The following is an 18,274-nucleotide window of genomic DNA, read 5'->3' as shown; positions in this document are numbered from 1 at the left end:
TATGTTCAGAGACATATATGTAGGGGTCCAATTTCATATATGTCAAACATATATGTGACATATATTACAAATATATATGTTCATATACTTTCTTTCCGTGTGGGTTGTTCAACTTTTAAAAGATGTTTGAATGGTGATATACACAGTGATAGATGTTAAGGACTAACGTTTATAATAAATACATTTGTATTGATTTTAAGATCTTTAGTTCATACAATCATACGTATTGGGATCATTGGTATTAATGTGGACCGGAGGGAGAGGGTGACGAGCATAAGTTTCACTTTCCTTTTTTATTTCAATTCCAACTTTGGTCATGAAGAATATGTTTCTCTGTTGTCCACGTTCATAAAGCAAAGCAGCAGCATCAGAGCACGGTGCAGAGTCTCTAGATGACTTTACAGCAGTCCCTCGTTCTTATTAAACATCCATGTTGTAGTCCGCTGTATAGAAAACTGTAGTTTCCATAGTTTCCCCACAGCAGCAGACGCACACAATGACGTCCGCTGGCGCATCATAAACACGTCGGATAGTGAAAGTGCAGTCGGATTCTCAAAGTACCGCAGTCTCTTCTCCTAAATCCTTTTGAATTCTCCTATCCACTATCCCTTAACCCCGTGACGTTTCACTCAGAGTTCAAGGAATAGGAGATAGGGTTAGAATTTAGGAGCTGATTGTTCGATTATCCGACCGCAACCCCTGTGTCTGGTCTCTCCCTGTGTTTGCCCTCCTGTGTCTAATTGTGCCTCATTGTGTTCACCTGTGATTACCCTTCTGTGTATTTAGTCTTGCCTTCCCCTGTGCTCCATGTCGGTTCGTTTTCTCACTCTCCATGTTAGTCACTTACCTCATGCTACCTGTTTTTGATGCACAGTTTTGGTCTTGTCTTTTCATGCCAACAGCTTTGTTTAAATAAAGCTCGCTTTTGTTTTGAAACCCGCTTCCCTTTTTAACTGCATTTGGGTCATACCTTTTCCCGAATTGTGACAATGAAATGGTGATGAAAGAATAAGGGGACTAATGAACTAAAACAAGGTAAGATATGCATTTGGTTCGTTACAATAAATGAAAGTATAACTGCATGGTCTACCTCATGCATCATCTTATGACTCAGTGTATTCATATTATTACAAATATTGAACCCAGTATTATTCTTTTCACCTGGGGCCAAAACAAATCACATTTCCATGGCTTCTTGTTTCCCTATCAGTGTGATTCATGAAAAATGGTTCCGGCTGTCGAGTGCAAAAAAAGAAGATAAGTCGATTAAAGGCTTTTAAAGCTTCCCAGTTTTCTTAGGTTTATTTGAAATACTACAGGAATGAATATCTAAAGAACAATTTCCTAAGAAGAGTCGCCAGTGTTGTGACTGCTCCTCCTTTTTATTTGCAATTCTTGCTATCTACTTGGCATTTGGCGTACATTATGAAAACAAATAAACATTATAAGAGAAAGAAAGAATAAGACAAGCAAGGGGGGGAAGCCGCTTTGACCTGTTTGGTCTGGTAGATGTATTCAGTTTAGTGACACTGTTGTCTTTTTTTCAGACAGAGATGATGAAGCATTTGTCCATTTTAGCTATATAAACAGAATCACTGTTCATTTAGCTGACTTGAGGTGCTCAAATAGGAAAGTTGTGTAACTCTTTACAACATATTATCAAAGACTTGTTGAAGTTGTCCTCTTAAGCTTTATAACTTACTCATGTTTACAGCATATACATCTGTTTATAGTCAACTTATGTATATATTATTGCAGTAAACACCATTCTATTTTACTGTACATTACAAAATGTTACAAATATTTGTATCTTTGATTTACATGTACTATTTAATTGTACTATTTTACTTATTTATTTTAAGTATTTGTATGTTGCACTGTTGGACAGGCAAGCTACACAAATGTGAATTGCAACAACAACAACAACAACAACAACACCACTGTAACTGATGTGCATATAACAATAAAGCAATTTAATCTTTAAAACTGGAGAAACGTTCCTATTATGTTGACAATTCTGGGTTTTCCAGATTGTGATTTGTTGATATATATATATACACGCTACAAATAGCACCACTATGAGTCTATGACCAACCTCCCTGTTTATCATCCATGCTTTTCCTGGATGCAATATCATGTTGGTGTTACAAAACGAACCTGAAATGTGTCATCATACGCTGACTCAAGAAGACTAGATGCTTTTTAAAGCTTTAATGATGTAAACTGTTCATGTGGAGACTGAAAACCCTGTGCATTTTTTACCACCGTTAGCCAATAAGAATCCACAATAGCTGCTAGATGCATTTGCACATTGTCTCAAAGCTGATAGTCTACTCTAAAACCTGAAAGCCTGTTCTCACGCTTTCCCTTCTTTTATCTGCTCACTGCTCATGCAGGGATCCGACAGGTGGTTCTGCTGCAGTGCTGGGATATGCAGAACATGCTCAGCTAATGGCTGCACCCAAAACCTCTCAGTGCTTGTATTATATCAAGGAGACACTGGCCATTCAATGCTTGCGTGACTATCCAGAATAACTATCAAAATGTGGCCATCCTTGCATTTCCTTTCTTCCCTTCTAGAGACTTGAATGTCGGTTCTAAATATCAAAGTGTACGTGTCTGCTGTCTCGGGCCATGAGTGAGTTTGCAGAGAGATAGATTTTTAGTATCAATCTTTTGAAAAATATAGTGTTTCCTGCTTGGAGTGGAGTGGCCACATCCTGTAGCATTCTCCTCTGCCCCTCAGTGGGATTTGCCCGTTGTGTTCAAGGCCCTCTCAAGCAGACTGTTGGGCAGATATACCTTTAAGGCCATTGTCCACCATCACAGAAAATGATACCTGCTCTCTCAGACTTCAGTTCGAAGGGAAAATAACTTGTGCACCCGTTCAGTCCATCTCAGCTGTTTGCCTTACTAGAGTAGCTCTGTTCTCTTTTAGAAAAAGAACACTGAGTCCCGCATGAAGCAGCTCAGTCCCCTTCGGAGGGGAAAAAAGGAAAAACTAAATAATTTGTTCACAGTGCCACATTTGGCATGCTATATGGAACGTAATAAGTCATTGGCCAAACATCGGCTTGCCAATGAGTGGACAAGGCCCCCCTCTGGTGAATGCATGTACCCTCTAAAAAGAGTCTGGCAGCATCAACATAGTGTGGTACAAAAAAAGGTGCTTGGGTTTTTGGCCTCTGGATATATGCTTCTGCTGGGAGGTAAAGGTGGCATGGATGGGGTAGTATATTTGTGTGTGATGTGTTTATGTTCCTCTGCCTGCCCCCCCCCCCCCCTGTGCTATGTGCCAAGATAAGACTCCAAGGTTGCTGTGAAGAATGGCTCATTGGGGACTGGTTGAGTCCTGCCTTGGAAACATCGCCCTCAGACTTGGTGCATGGATATAAAAAAACAGTCTTGAGCAGGCTGAGAAAATGTTGGCATGTGACACAGAGTGCTTGGGCATCTTACTGGCCAATACCTGTGTGTGTCGCTGAGCTTTAGACAGTTCCTGTGTGAGACATGTCGCCCTGTTTTTGCTCAGCTGTAAGAATAGTAATGTATGTGTTGCTGGTGTCCTGTGACAAGTCTGTGCATGAAACCAGAAGAAGACGACTATAGTTTGTGATGGCTGGATACTGAAGCTCATCCATCAATTTCTAAAAAAAACAGCGAGGATGTTCCATTCACATTTATTGTATTTGACGTCTGTCATGCAAGTAATGCTTGTGACACGGTGCCTCGTACTGTTCACTTTCTTGCCCTGTGCTGCTGAGCAGTTAGTCAGACCTGGAATAGGGCAGGCAGGTACGACAATGTTCAATCAATGTAACCGCAGGGAGTTCAGACTTCATCTCCTCTAGGATAAGATAAAGCCTGCATGAATAGAACAATGGCTGCATATTGTATTTTTCTGATATTTGAACACTGATGGAGGTTCTCGCCATGTTCTCTGCCATTTTACTAGTCGCCAAAAGTTAAATAGATAAAGAACACGGAACGTATGAACATTACATACTTAATGAACACATACATGCAAAAAATGGTCAGTTGATTGAAACAAATCAGTTATAAAGACCTAGATGCCGATAAAAAGGGAATACATAATCCGATTCTATCTTCGTCTAGTCTGGCATGAATATTGAAATAATTAAGAATATAAAACAAAGAAAACCTGTTTTGACACATCCTTATGCTCATTTGTTTGTTTGTGGCTTGACAGCATTAAGCAGTTGTTGCTAAAAGTGTTGTCATATATTGTATTTGCGATCTCTTGCCCTCATTTGCAAGTTACAATTTGCTTAGCCAACACAATGCAAAGGCATGTTCTGCACCATATTCGATAGCAGTGCAATGAGCTCATGGTGCTATGCATGGCTTCCTCAAATTAATTAGTAGAAGGAAACACTAAGGACTGTTGGCAAATTGTTTTCATTAGTGAGGAGAATTATTGTGTAATGACTAGATCCTGGTTTCCTAGACAGTGGGCAAAAAATGTCTGAAACAAATATGATGAGATTTTCTGAGGAAAATAAAAAGGTCAAAAGAAAAATAATAAGAACACAGACTAGAAACTGTTGAATGAAAAGTGTTTGTGTGTTTATAAGTAACTTAACTTGCTCACAGTGTGGGGCTATTTACACAATATAGGATCAAAAACTTTGACTTTTTGTTTGTATTGTTTTCGGTTTGATATCCAAAAATATATTGTGAGAATATCCTGGAGGGAATAATTTAATATACCTCGGCACCGCAGCAATAACCAGAAAGATATTGGAGAAAAAGTAAAGCTAGAAGCTGTGGAAGTAACTGACCTTGAAGAGGCGCAAAATGTTGGCTACCATGATTGACACGGAGCTGGCGGAGGCACCAATCACTCCCACCACTCTCTCAGGCTTAGTGATGATGGGCGGTCCGCCGCTGAGACACTTGACATCAGTTGAGTCTTTCTCAATCAGGGCCTGGACAAATGTCAGCGACTGCTCCAGAGCATGGGTGTCCCGGGAGCAGGTATCAAGGATGCGAGCCCCCAGAGTGATATTCGGCAGCAGCTCATTGTCATTATTGATACGATCCAGGGCAAATAACATGGCCTCCAGCCTGTGGATCCCTTTCTCCTTCTTCAGCTCCCCACAGGCTTTGCCATCATTTCCTCTAGCATGCACAGGGAACAGCCCACCCAGAGATATGTCCCCATCAATGCGTATTGAATTAAGGTGTGTGTGGCCTGGCATTTTGGGTTTGGCTGCCAAGGCGATGGTGAAATAACAAGCCAGCAGCAACACCCGGCAGCAGACACCTCTGTTGCAGCCAATCCACGCTCTCTCAAAGCCTCCTCGCAGAGTCATAATGAAAAGGCTAAATCCGCATCCAAGTAAAAGTCCTTTGAAAATGAAAGAGGCGTGCACACATATACCCACACACACACACACACATACAAATGTCCTGAAGGTTAGCCGCAGTGTTATTCAGAGAAGTCGTCTTCAGAAGCCTCTTCTCATGGTTTCTGGCTCTGACACAAACTCGGTAATAATTACGCTGCTTGGCTTTCTTTATCTCTCCCTCTTTCTTCTTTCCTTTTTGTGTTTCACTCTTTTACTGCACCTGAGATTGGTGGCTACACGCGGCAACTAAACAGCACGAGGGCGAGCTGAGACAGAGTCCACAGAGAGCGTGCTCGTAAGGCAAGAACAAAGGTGGGAAGTTATTCTCTCTTCTCTGCTTCTCCGGGATCACTCGGGTGCATTTAGCTCGCCTTTACGCCCTTTGAGCGAGAAAGTCACGAGAAGTCCCAGTGGGGTTATCAGCAGGCTCCTGAAAAAAGAGAGGAGAGGTGTTAGACACTGAGGAGACAACTCAAAGCAACTCTGAATTTTCTACGGAAATGGATAGATCAAATGGAATTGTGTTGATCTGATCTACAGTATAATGATGCACTTAGTTTGCCTGCCATTAGTCCCCAACAGCCTTCTTCTTAATGATCCATCCTTGAAGCCAACATGTGCTGATAGCTAAGTGTGTCCTTAAAATATTACTTGATTATGCCTTTCAGGTTTTGAGGTTATACAAGTATTATTGCACAAGAAGACGAACGAAACAGGGATTAGACATCAGAGGGTTAAATAAGTGGATGGTAGTAGACCCTCTCCATATTTTTATCAACATCATATTCAGAACATTTGCAACGGACAGATCCTAAAACTCCAGCATGTACCTGAACCCAGCACTGCACACAGGAAATCTGTTCCATGTTGCACCCATGCCTCCCCTACTTTCAGTGCGCAATGAATTATTTCTATGTGCCTTGAGCATAACTGATTCGCTGTTGCTTGGCGCCGTTCCATATACTTCAGAACCGCACACTGCTCTGTTCATGAAGATCCTCTCTAGAGTGTTTAACCGAAAGGTTACGAAATATAGCACTGAATTAAGAGCATGGGATCCTGATAATAAAAGAAACAACATTCCTCGGGTTATGAACACATCTGCTGTCTGCACATCCAAACCCTTAATGTTCTCCGTGTGTGTGTGTGTGTGTGTGTGTGTGTGTGTGTGTGTGTGTGTGTGTGTGTGTGTGTGTGTGTGTGTGTGTGTGTGTGTGTGTGTGTGTGTGTGTGTGTGTGTGTGTGTGTGTGTGTGTGTGTGTGTGTGTGTGTGTGTGTGTGTGTGTGTGTGTGTGTGTGTGTGTGTGTGTGTGTGTGTGTGTGTGTCTCCCCCACAGTGCCAGACTAATAGAGCAGAGGATTTGGACACAGTAGGGGGGTCCGGTGGCCCTCCCTCTCTCAATTGACCATCTCACACGCACGTATCTGTCCGGCTTTACTTCATGCTGCTTTTATATGCTAACATTGAGCCTCCTGCAGCGGAGCGGCCTCTAATGGATGACACAGAGGGCATGACCTCGCTCGGGAATAGAAAGTTGTGCTACCTTGCAACAGCTGTCAAACCCGTCACTCTGGAGCCGTGATATTTTGCAATTATTGTACTGGGGATTGAGGTCAGTAATACCATCTCTAATGTTGAGGACACCATCTCATTCATGCAGCAGTGCCAAGAGAGTTGCTGTGATGCCCCTGTGGGTCCATCAGTAGAGAGGGTGTGGCTGTGCTGTCTGTGCTGCATTGGCTGCATTGATTGCACTGATTGCAGTAACTCAGGGCACCTGGGTCTGGTGCTCTGCAGCTATTTTAAAGCCTCTCTGCTCCTGTCTGCTCTCTCGCTTGTTTCCTGCAGGCACCCGGCTCTGATGAGTATGAACCACAGTTGACTTGAACAGTGTTGTGCAAATAAACACCCGTTACCTACCCGTTGACATGTTGTGTCTCCTTTTTGTTGTGGCCTTTTGAGCCAGGTCGCAACAAATGGGGGGTCTAGAGGTATGATTCTCGCTTGGGGTGCGAGAGGTCCCGGGTTCAAATCCCGGACGAGCCCCCATTAGTTACCAATGCAGCACAGACAGCACAGCCACACCCTCTCTACTGATGGACCCACAGGGGCATCACAGTTGCCCTAACTCATAAATTAAAAGAAAGCGTTGCCGTCTTGCCAGTCACTAGTGCATCTCAGCTGTCTTTTAGTTTGGACATCAAATCAAATAATAAAGATGCCCTGTAACTCTACACAGTGGCCTGTCTTGTGCTGCTTTCCCCATCCTGCTGGGACCCCAACATTTATAAAATGTATATCATCCTGCACGGATCATCCGCCTAAAACAGATCATGTATAATGGATGAAGGACTACCAGCCGCTGAGAAGCAACTCCTTCTTAGGGGAAGCCTAAGAGAACCATGAAGGAAGGAGGGAAACCTAGAGGAGAGGGAAGAGGGACAAGTGGTGATGTCTTTTATAGAAGAGTTGAAAACAGACCAGCAAATAGGAGGGTGAACCGCTGTACTCGTTTAAAGTGGATTCTGGGTAATGATGATGGAGCGACACCTGCTCCTTAACAACCATGACAAAAAGAACATATGTAAGATTGCTCATATGTTGTATAGACCATAATGATCCTCTCTAGAGCACGCTTCACTTTACTTTGAAACGACTTGCAGCACGGTTGGTCCATTAATAGCTTTTTTATTTGATGATTGAATTTCTCTTGACGGGCTTTTTGATAATAATGTTGTTTCATAATTTTAGAAGAGATCATCATCCCAGCCTGAAAATTAAAAGAAAAGCTGCAGGCAAGAAATGTCTTATTTCAAATCACCTCATGTGTTAATATTGTGATTACAACACGACAACCAGATACATGTATTTTGTGCTGGACAAAAAGTGGTTGTAAGGGTTGTCATCTGGGATATGAAGTCCTCCCAGCATTTTAAGATCTTTGGGGAAGGGGTGGACAGCAGTGCCCCTTCACTGTCATCACTCTGGGAAACACTGCGTGCACAGTGGCAGCTCCACCAGATGTTTAGTCGCAGGGCCCAGATGGGCAGAGCAGATAAACATCAGCTGTCTGCATAGAGCGGGAGTTTGGGGAAACTGCTGAATTCACACGGAGACCGCCTCCCTTCACTGTGACGAGGAGGGACTCTTCAGCTGGACCACGGCCCCCCCGCTGCTGTGTGCACCGCCACACTGATGGCTGACAGATCTGCAGGGTTTACTCCACTAAAGGTTTCTCTAAAATTGAATCACTCATAACCTGGATATAAGGTTTTGAATATAGTATTTACTGGAGTGTGTCGAATGTATGTGCCTTTTGTTCTGCGTCTCCATGTGTGCTTTCCCCACAGGGTTGAGTAAGTGGGAACCATTTATTAAAGTAAAGTTTATTCCGTCAATGTTTGGTAATTTTATACTTCATGGCTTGAAAAAAAGGGGGGTATAACTATTAGGCTGAGCACTGAGTAAACAGTGATTCAGGTCATTGCATTCTCTCTTAAAAGGTTCATAGTACATCAAATGACAGTTGTGGCGAAAGCCTTGTATTTTTTAGAAATACTTTTGAATCCATCTTGGTAATTGTTTCCAAAGCAATTAGCCGCATGTGTGTGGATTGTTTTAATGAAAGCTCTTTAAAGCAGCACCACACACACTTTGTTCTGACATTACAAGTAAGTGCAATTTTCACAATTTGTTACAAGCATGTGAAAGTGTAATGCTCACTATAGTCTCTCTTTGGGATTTAGAAATATATTGGAGAGCTGGAAAACGATTAAATGCAAAAACATTAAGGGACGTTTCAGAACTGCCTCTGAAACAACTCAAAGCTTCTCCCTGCAAGATGATCAAAGATTGCCTTTTGCTCTCGAGCCAACACCAAGCAGAAAGACAAGCACACTCTAACCAGGTCAGACTGCTTCTGACAAACCTCGGTCAATAATTAGGAACTAAATATATTTCCAGCTATTGTGTATATACAGCGGTGTAATGTCACTAAATACATGTACTACTGTAAACCACTGAAGTGAAATGCAAGGTCATTTCTATTCTAAGCTCCATTATACTTCCTATTATTTTTATTTCTGAGGCAAATATCACACTTTTTACCCCACCTTATTTATTTGACAATAGGTAACCAGAAGTACCCTATCAGTGGCAAGTGGCTAAATTCATTAGTCATTAGATCCAGTCATTTAACTCGCTCCACTTCGTTTGCTACAAATACATAACAAATGTAGAAAGAAAGACGAGTTACTAGGCAAATGTATTTGTTTTTTTTCTCACATACCATTCATCCAATGGACTCCACTCTTGGAGATTGTATATCTGAGGACCCAGTAAAGCAAAGTGCCGATGGTGAAGTTGTTTGGTTGAGCAGATCTCGAGAAAGCTGAAGCATCAATACCGGAGGGACAAGACATCAACACATGTTTCGAACTGGCACTGGTGCAGCATCAAAGCCATCTTTATAGTTGCTGTTAACAAAACCCACAACTGTCTTTAATTGTTCAGTTACATAAACTCTCCTATTCAACAAGATTCCCATTCAAAAAGCTTTGACAGTTTTCTGCATCTCTGACCTAAGAATGTGGAAAGCTATGCAATCACCCAAGTGTGAATAGTTAATTTCAAGAAACAATATGTGCAGAAAATGATGGTGCTTTAAGTGTACTGCTAATACTACAGCATTTTCAAGTGTATCATGGTGTCATGTTTTGATGTTTTATTCATTCTCTCCAACCAAAGCACCAAAGAAATGCAGCAAGACACACCCCTCGATTTGACATCCTATCGTCACTGCAAAGCCTCCCGATGACATGCGTCCTGCTAATAGGTCTGTCAGCGTGGAGCTGCAGCCGTCCGACAGTGATGTCCTAATCCGACAGGGAACTGCTGTTTTGGCCGTTCTGCTTCAGCAGAGGACACACTTAGGCCCAAAAGACCAATATGATCACAGTGGAGGATAGAGATAAAATCCTCAGTACAAGAAGAGCAAAACTGTCTGTCTGCTGGAATACATAAACGTATTCAGTGGCTTCAGATTTATTATATGTTCACTTTTTAAGTTTTTTTTTATTTGAAATAGTCAGTTACAATATAGCTTCACCAACATATGAAAAGCCAAATGAGGGCTGTGCAGATGATGAATCCTTGCAGCAGCTTGTGACTCAACGCACAGCTGTTTGTTATTTTAGTATTGTCTCATGATTTTAAATCCATCAGAGGAGAGAATTGGAATCCTGAGTTGCCTCGGTTTAATTTATCTGTTTCAGTGTCGGCTAAAATACAAAAGAAACAGGGGCTTCATTATTATTGGTGTCAAACAGATTACTGTGACTATTGTTTTGTGGACAATGCATGCAGTGGGTAAAAAGCCTGTCCTCATTGCAGAGCAGAGTGCTGACAGATCCTGCAAAAGCAGTGACTCACCGGCTATAGTGTTTGAGAAGGATGCCATTTGTTTACTCCGCAGTGCACTGTAGGAGGAGAGAATGTAAGCATTCTGCAGCTTGTCAGAAATGTATTGTAACACATGTGTGTACGTGTAATTGGCATTTTTGGGGGTTCGCTATCTAAATTAGATGGCATTATATGTGTGTGTGGGGGGGGGGGGGGGTAAAACACTTTCTTCTCTAGCCATTATAATATAAATCTTATAAATATTTTCTGTCACGTATATTATGAGAGTTATAATTCTTTATAGGGGCTTTGGTAAACATATCACTGTTCACATTCTGGCAAATTGACACCATTAAAAGTAGCCTGTCAAATGTTAAGTCAAACATACGGTATGTGTTGTTAGAGAATATTCTCTTATTTGTCTGTGCAGGGGAGCATTTTAGTGTTTCACATGTCTGCAACTTAGAGCAGGGCATAGGTCAAAGGTCCCGCCTTCCTGTTGGGGGAAGTGTGACCAACTGCGCAGATGTGTTATTAATTATGATTAGAAGGGGCGCAAACAGAGGCTCCTCCTGGACCCGCTGGGTAGATGTGCGCTGTGTTTTCTGTGTATCGTCAGTGATGCCTGGGGATTTCTCACTGCATGTTGTAAATGCCTTGGACTCACTCACGGCCGTGGGCTCTCAAATTAAACTCAGTGTTTTGATATAAAGCGGACTCCAGCCTCCATTTCTTCCATCAACATTGCTGAGAAGAAGTCTCTCTCACAGATGTCACAGTTGAAAATCCCTGCTGAACAGTGAGATGACCTTAGATGAAACATCTGTTGCATGTATTGCACAAATCACTACGGATGCATCATATTCTGATTTACGGTCACATTCAATCTGTGTGAAACTGCACTAGAATGATGAGTCTCATTCAAAGTAAGACCAGAAACAAAGATACAAATGTGCAGAAGCCAAAGAAATGAAAAGCAGAGAGGAGTGTGGGTAAAGGTTCATTACATGCATTGTATCTCTATATTCTAGGCTACCTGCATTCATTAGACACCCACCTCAAAGATAATCCCCCCTTCTTGTCCATTACCCTCTCCCTTCCTCTCCAGGACACTGTCCATTAGCTCACTCAACCAGAGCCGGGGATATTAGGGTCGATTCATATTCACTCATTAACACTTTCATCATGCAGAATGCAGATTCCATTAACAAACCGTCTGTGATTGACTTCATCAGGGAAGATGGTTCAAGACTTCTGGGGAGAACATCTAACGGTGGAAATGCACATTGAGTCTAAGACAACTCTTTAAAGAGGTCGTAAAGACATCGTAATGAGATTATAGACTCAAAAGACATTTTTTCATACTTGAATTCATATGGTGTCTTTGTTACCAACATCTATCAATAGAGGCTGCATTCAGACCGAATATCTTCTGTGTAGAAGAGAAATCTCCCTCTCGGCTGGATTGCCTTTGTTGCCTTTATGGATCCGGATGATGGAGATGAATCCCGGGATTGAACTGTTGTTCTGATGCAGGGTTGCAGCGGTTAAATTACGTTTCATACATATTCTCTGCTACATGACGCAATTTCCACTCTATGCGGTTTCAAACCATGTGTCCTTTTCAATGCATACATGTAGGATGTGAATTATTCATGGCTAAATCCTTCAAGGTCCTGCCATAATGTGCACAAATAAAGGGTAGAAGGATTGTAGGGTAGGGGGGAAGGAAAGATATGAGTCTGTCCTGGTGTTTCCTCGTTTAGTTCAAGACTGCCATCTTTTTTCGAGGGAGCGAGAGATAAGAAATGTCTGGATGAGAGGCTGTGAACAAGAGACATAGCTGAGGCTTTGTGTGTGTCCCACTTAGCTTGAACTCATTTTTCATGTTGTGCCACAGTTTACAACATCAACACACAAAAGAACCGTTTGAGCTTTGCCGTTGAGGAGCCAGGCGCAGAAAGTGCTTGAATCAGGATGTCCTAAATGTGCCAAATGAGACGACCTAAAGAGTGGACAGTGTGAAGAATCGGCTACAGTTGAATGCCTTTATTTTGATCCTAGGCTGGAGAATAACGTTTAATAATGTTTGTTATCGTTTGAGCACGATTACAGAAAAAAAACTTGCTTGATTTTCATGAAACTTGGTGACCATTATCTTTGTGAGATACATGGATACGGGGTGATATTGGAGGAGGTCTTTGCTCTCATTGCCCTTGTAGTTGCTCATAAGTTGCTTCTTGTTTGCTTTATCGTGAACCATCACTCAGAAAATAAACTACCGTACTTTTCGGACTATAAGCCGTGACTTTTTTCCCCCATTTTTTTTGTACAGCTAACGGCCACTAGGGAACCTCCTAAATCTATGGATTTTACAGGTAAAATTAACCACCTTGAACACTATGGGCTCTATGACCGGTCCGCGCCCGCCACCTCTAAGGGGCGGGCGAACTGATTGAAAGTCAAGTCTTGTATCCTGCAGATCGATAAACGGGTGTCATGAGTGGAGAGATGGAGGAACAGAGAGATAGGAATGACACATGAAGTCAAAATGACGTGATGGCTAGAATTTGAATGTAATTTTCTCATGAGTTTTTGGCAGTTATTTTAGAGGTTGAAATCCATGTTTGGGTGGAACTTCATCATTTGAAGTACATTTCCGCCTATATAAGATTCATTTTCGACTGAAGAAACAACAAAGCTTACAGGAATATTTCTCTCAAGCTAGAATGAAACAGTGTGAAGGAAATCAAATGAAGGAAGTCTGTGGCAGCTGCCATGTGAAGCGCTCTCTGAATCCAATACATCTCTTACCAAGAGCGGCACCCTAATAGTGAAGTAATAGCCGGCTAAGAATGCTGAGCACATTTCAGAGTGTGCAGAGGAGATAGGTTTGTCACACGAAGCGAATGCACCAAGTGCACCTTCCTCGGTGATGACAATAGGGCGGCAAAGACCTCTTTGTGAGGAATCACATATTTCAAATCGCACATTGAGCTTCTAAGTTTAGCCATGGTTTATCTGCGCTCCTGGAGACAGAAGCGACTGTATGAATACTGCATCCCTCTGGTTGCTGCCACCCTGTCAAAGAGGGTTTCAATGTTGAGGCATGCATGAATGGATAAAGTGGAATTCACTTCTCATCTGAGTTCCTTTACATAAAGACGTGGGAGGCAGAGGGGAGCTGACTGTTCCTGAAGGACTCAAAGGAAACATTATATTTGAGGAACAACGACAGAGAAATATTTCCTGAAAACTGTAAACACCAAAGTGATGTATTATTGTCTCCAGCGACCGAAGTCCCAGTTTAAAACGAGGTCCAAGTGTTCAACAGGGGAATCGGAGCAGAAAGAGATACAGTGACTGCTACCTGTTTGTTTATGTCCTCTTCTTCCTCTGCACCAAAGATTTACTTCCTGGTGAAAGCAAGCACCTGAGTTCTATCAATTTAATGTGGCACAGCTCCCTGCCATGATTTCACTGCAGAACACCTGCACCACATGTTCGCTGGCACTGTCCTTGGTGAAGACAATACTATATCCCTTCCTGATAAATGGGGTTTTCATGAAACAAAGGTGAGCCACAACCCCTACCAGCACACTGCTGGTTTGTGCTGAATGGGTTTGATTTCCCCTTCATTTACATTTGGCTCACAACATGACTCATGCCTTGTGTGCGAGTCTGGTAAACACAGTCATGTCACCAATTTCCTCGAAATCAGTAATTACGATCTTTAATATGTTGATCTACCCAGGAGTGGAATGCAGTGAAGTACATTTACTCAAATGTTAAACTCAAGTACAATTTTGATGTACTTAATACCTATTTTCATTTTATGTCAGTATTTACTTTTTCCTCCACTACATTTATCTGAGGCTGTAATTACTACTTTACAGATTTGGATTATTAACTAATACAAATTATTAAAGATGGGGTAGGTAAGTTTGAGAAACCGACTCGAGATACACTTTTTGTTATATTCCGTGTAATGCTCTTAACATCCCGATAGCAATGAATATTTTAAGTGCTTTGACAAAAAATCATCTGTGGAAGCCATAGTACTGTAAAAAGCACGACCAATCATTTGAGCCGGCCCGGCTAAAGTAACTGGATGGCCTACCTGCCTGTCAGCCTTCCATCTGTGCACAAACTTATCTCGTGCCCTCATTGGTCATGTGCGCGTTCGTGTGTGTTGGAGGAGGGGCTCTGTAAGGAAGTGGCAGATTTTTTCCAGCTGTGTATTTTCAAATTCTAGCGCACTTTGGTTTCTCCAAAATTACCTACCCCACCTTTCAGCAACTAATACATTAACATTTACATATAATTAGTATAGGTTGATATATCCAGCAGCTGTTTTTACTGTTATTGCTCCATTTTATACCAGCTTTGATGACCTTTGGGCATCAGTAATCTTGAAATCTCCTAGAAATGTCATATATATAATTCAGAAATGGGTCAATATGCTCAACAAGTACTGTTGATTTTAAGTACATTTTGATGCCATGAAACTCCCTCTGGCGGGAATTTTAGCCTTTGCAGACCATTTACATATCCGAATGCACACACACTTGCACAGAAACCTATGTGACATAAACAAGAAAACCCAAAAATAGAGAAACGTGTTTAATCCAAGAAATGTTCCTACGATTTTCTTCACAACACCTGCCTCTGTTAAATCATTCTGTTTGATTTCCAGCCATTAGGGATTCAGTGTAATACCTGTCACTTGTGCTCTAGTGCTTTCCCCGCCCCTATCATTACACAGCATGGGGCATGCTGCCAGGGCCAAATGGTGCGTACCCAGAAGGATTTAAATGAGGGTCAGGAGGGTATAGCAGCAGGCCCAGTGGCGGCGGGTACTGTAGGCTGGGGAAGGCTAAGCCTTCCCAAATATTTGTGTCACTGCATCCTGGTAAAATAAAAATATAATGTATAATGTTTGTGTCTTTGACATTAGCGCTGCTATGCAGCCACCAGTAAACTGTACTACGAAGCGAGTTCAACAGACCCTGGATATGTTTGAGTTATCTTAACTAACCCTAACAAACGAGCGGTCCTACGACGCTGGTTATCAACTCGGTAAATCAAGCCAGGGTTTCTCTCTCCAGCTGAGAGCGCGTTCACGTGAAAGGGGCGGGGTTAGCTACATTTGACCAATCACAAACAGGGACAAGTGTACTGACAGCGCAGTGTCATACTTCATTAATGAAAAGTAAACTAATATTAGACAAATATGAACTTTAAACATCCATGATTTAAACATATAATCCAGGAAACCACATAGCCACCTGCGAGGTGAATATATAACAACTGGTTAAAAAATAGTGTTTGAAAGCGTAACAGTTTTATGATACTGCCCCATCTGAGACACGAGTGGATCTGACTTTAATTACATTTGAGTTGAGTGTTTCGTCAACTTAATGTGTTGCTTAAAATAATACTGAGCACACTGAGCTCTAATTGGTCAGCAGGCGGTGCTTTCACTGAGTTGATCTCTTTTCTATAGACGCCGGGGGCGGGCAGCGTCAGGTAAAAAAAAGTTATTTAGCCTTCCCAAACCTGAGCCTCACGTGCCGCCTATGAGCAGGCCCTAATAACAGCGTACAGGAAATAAGCACTGGCGCTCTTCTTTCGATCGTCCTTTGTGCAAGAGCTCAGCTGAACTGTCAGGATTCTTATCTCTGGTTATATTCATCACTTTATCGCCTTATTTATCAGTTTTACTGGTTCATTTTTAAGATAATGGCTGTCTATGATTGTCTTGATTTGTAATGTTCCTGTATGGTGTATACACCTTTTATTTGATTGTTTCTAGAAAAGCTTCTCTTTGCTCCTTGTCGGAGGTGGGTTTTGACGCAAAACTAATCGTCCCTGTTGTACGAGGTTTTACTGGACAGCTGGAATGGAGAAAACGGTGACTGTAAAACAGACTCTTGCTTTTCTCTGTATATGGAGTACATATTTACTATAATAAACCTCATAGCTTCTTTCAGAACAGGTTGAGGACCAATATATGGGTCATTCCAAATTTCCAACAACTAAGTCCTCTCTTTGATTTATTTCATATTTTTACAATCTTTTCAGTCTTAAAATAGTGTGGCACTCTGACCCACTCAACCCTGTTACTGATATTATCAGAATAAAGCATGTTCATTTCAAAGTTATCTTTCTTGCATTAGATATCCAAGTTTGTCCTTGCCTTGAAAGTAGCATTACATCTAGCAATAATTCCTGAGGTTAAAGCTCAAATTAGCATTGATTTTCAACTCTGTTACTTTCAACCCTGTTACTATAATTAAAGTAACAGGGGTAATTCTTCATTGGAAAATATACATTTGATGCCTAGCTGGGCAAATCACTTTTTTTGATTGTTTATTATCTGTTTTTCCTGAATACATAAAAAGAAAAATTATAAAATAAATTATGTTGGTGTCTAAATTGTCCTCCAATTCTGGAATGACCCATATATCTAAATAGAGAAACTATAAACAATAAGTGTTTGGCATATTTGCATAAAAATATGACTTAACTGATTAACTGATCATTGAAGAAGTTGGGAATAGATTTGTTGTTCATCGACTGAATAGGGCTGTATCAAATATTCATAATGTTAACTTGATTAATGCAATATTCGAATGTTGTGATGCTTTCTTCTTTCTTTTTTTTACATATTTTATCTGTTCAAACCCTGTGTTTCTGAAAAGTTCCAGATAAAGATCATGGTCCAGTAATATTGTTATTAATAATAATTAGTGCAATGAGATTACAGTAGTGGCTACATAGGATGTTATCCAACCTAAGTGACAAGTGACAACTACAGTACGGTGTGAACCCCGGTCTGCAAACTATTTTAGTCTCGAAATCTAATTATTTGAAAACATGGCAGTAAAATATACCATCCTGAAAATGACCTGCATATATTTTCTTCAATCTTTTTTTTTCACTCAGGCTTCTGTGATTGAGATGTCACAAATTGCATTAAATGGTGGTATGCCATTGCAGACTACTTTACAGGTCAACACGCATAGGCGGATTTTGCGGGGGGAAGGGGGGGCATTGCCCCCCCTAGTGGCTGAAATATGTTACAGCATTACTACGTCTAAAACTGTTCCAATACAAATATTTCGTATATCAATATTTTAATAGATGTAATATAATGATTGTTACAATACAAATCTGAATAATATCATGTTTTGTTTGAAATAATTTCATTTTTGAGCAGTCGCATGTTGTGATGTGTGTGTGTGACGTATGAGGTAAAGGACGCAAGTTCCCTCGCTTTTTTTTGCATACAAGTGATTCAGCTATTGTATTACAATAACTAGCAGTAATGGATAATGCGGCGATTTTTAAAACGTCAAATTTCTGCGACGTTTAAGGCGTCTACTTCTGCACTAATGGCGCATTTCCACTGCAGCGGGTAGCCCCGTTTAAGCATCCTTAATAGTCCTCAAGCGGCCAGGCCAGTTTTTGATGGCCTTTCCATATAGCGTAGCAGCGG

At 41.4% G+C, this 18,274-nt stretch overlaps 1 protein-coding gene across 1 annotated transcript in view; it reads right to left on the bottom strand.

The window, feature by feature from the left end:
* LOC117448860 (metabotropic glutamate receptor 4-like) overlaps window positions 1-18,274 on the bottom strand; it is a 250,368-nt gene that overhangs the window by 173,061 nt on the left and 59,033 nt on the right. The window contains exon 2 of the mRNA XM_034086153.2: window positions 4,803-5,802. Within this exon, the coding sequence (XP_033942044.1) occupies window positions 4,803-5,336 (534 nt within the window). The 5' untranslated portion in view covers window positions 5,337-5,802. The remainder of the gene's footprint in view (window positions 1-4,802; window positions 5,803-18,274) is intronic.

This window comes from Pseudochaenichthys georgianus, chromosome 7, assembly GCF_902827115.2.
Source record: "Pseudochaenichthys georgianus chromosome 7, fPseGeo1.2, whole genome shotgun sequence".
NCBI classification, from domain to species: Eukaryota; Metazoa; Chordata; class Actinopteri; order Perciformes; family Channichthyidae; genus Pseudochaenichthys; species Pseudochaenichthys georgianus.
Note: the sequence above shows the minus strand (reverse complement) of the source record. Positions and strands in the feature narration are given on the sequence as shown.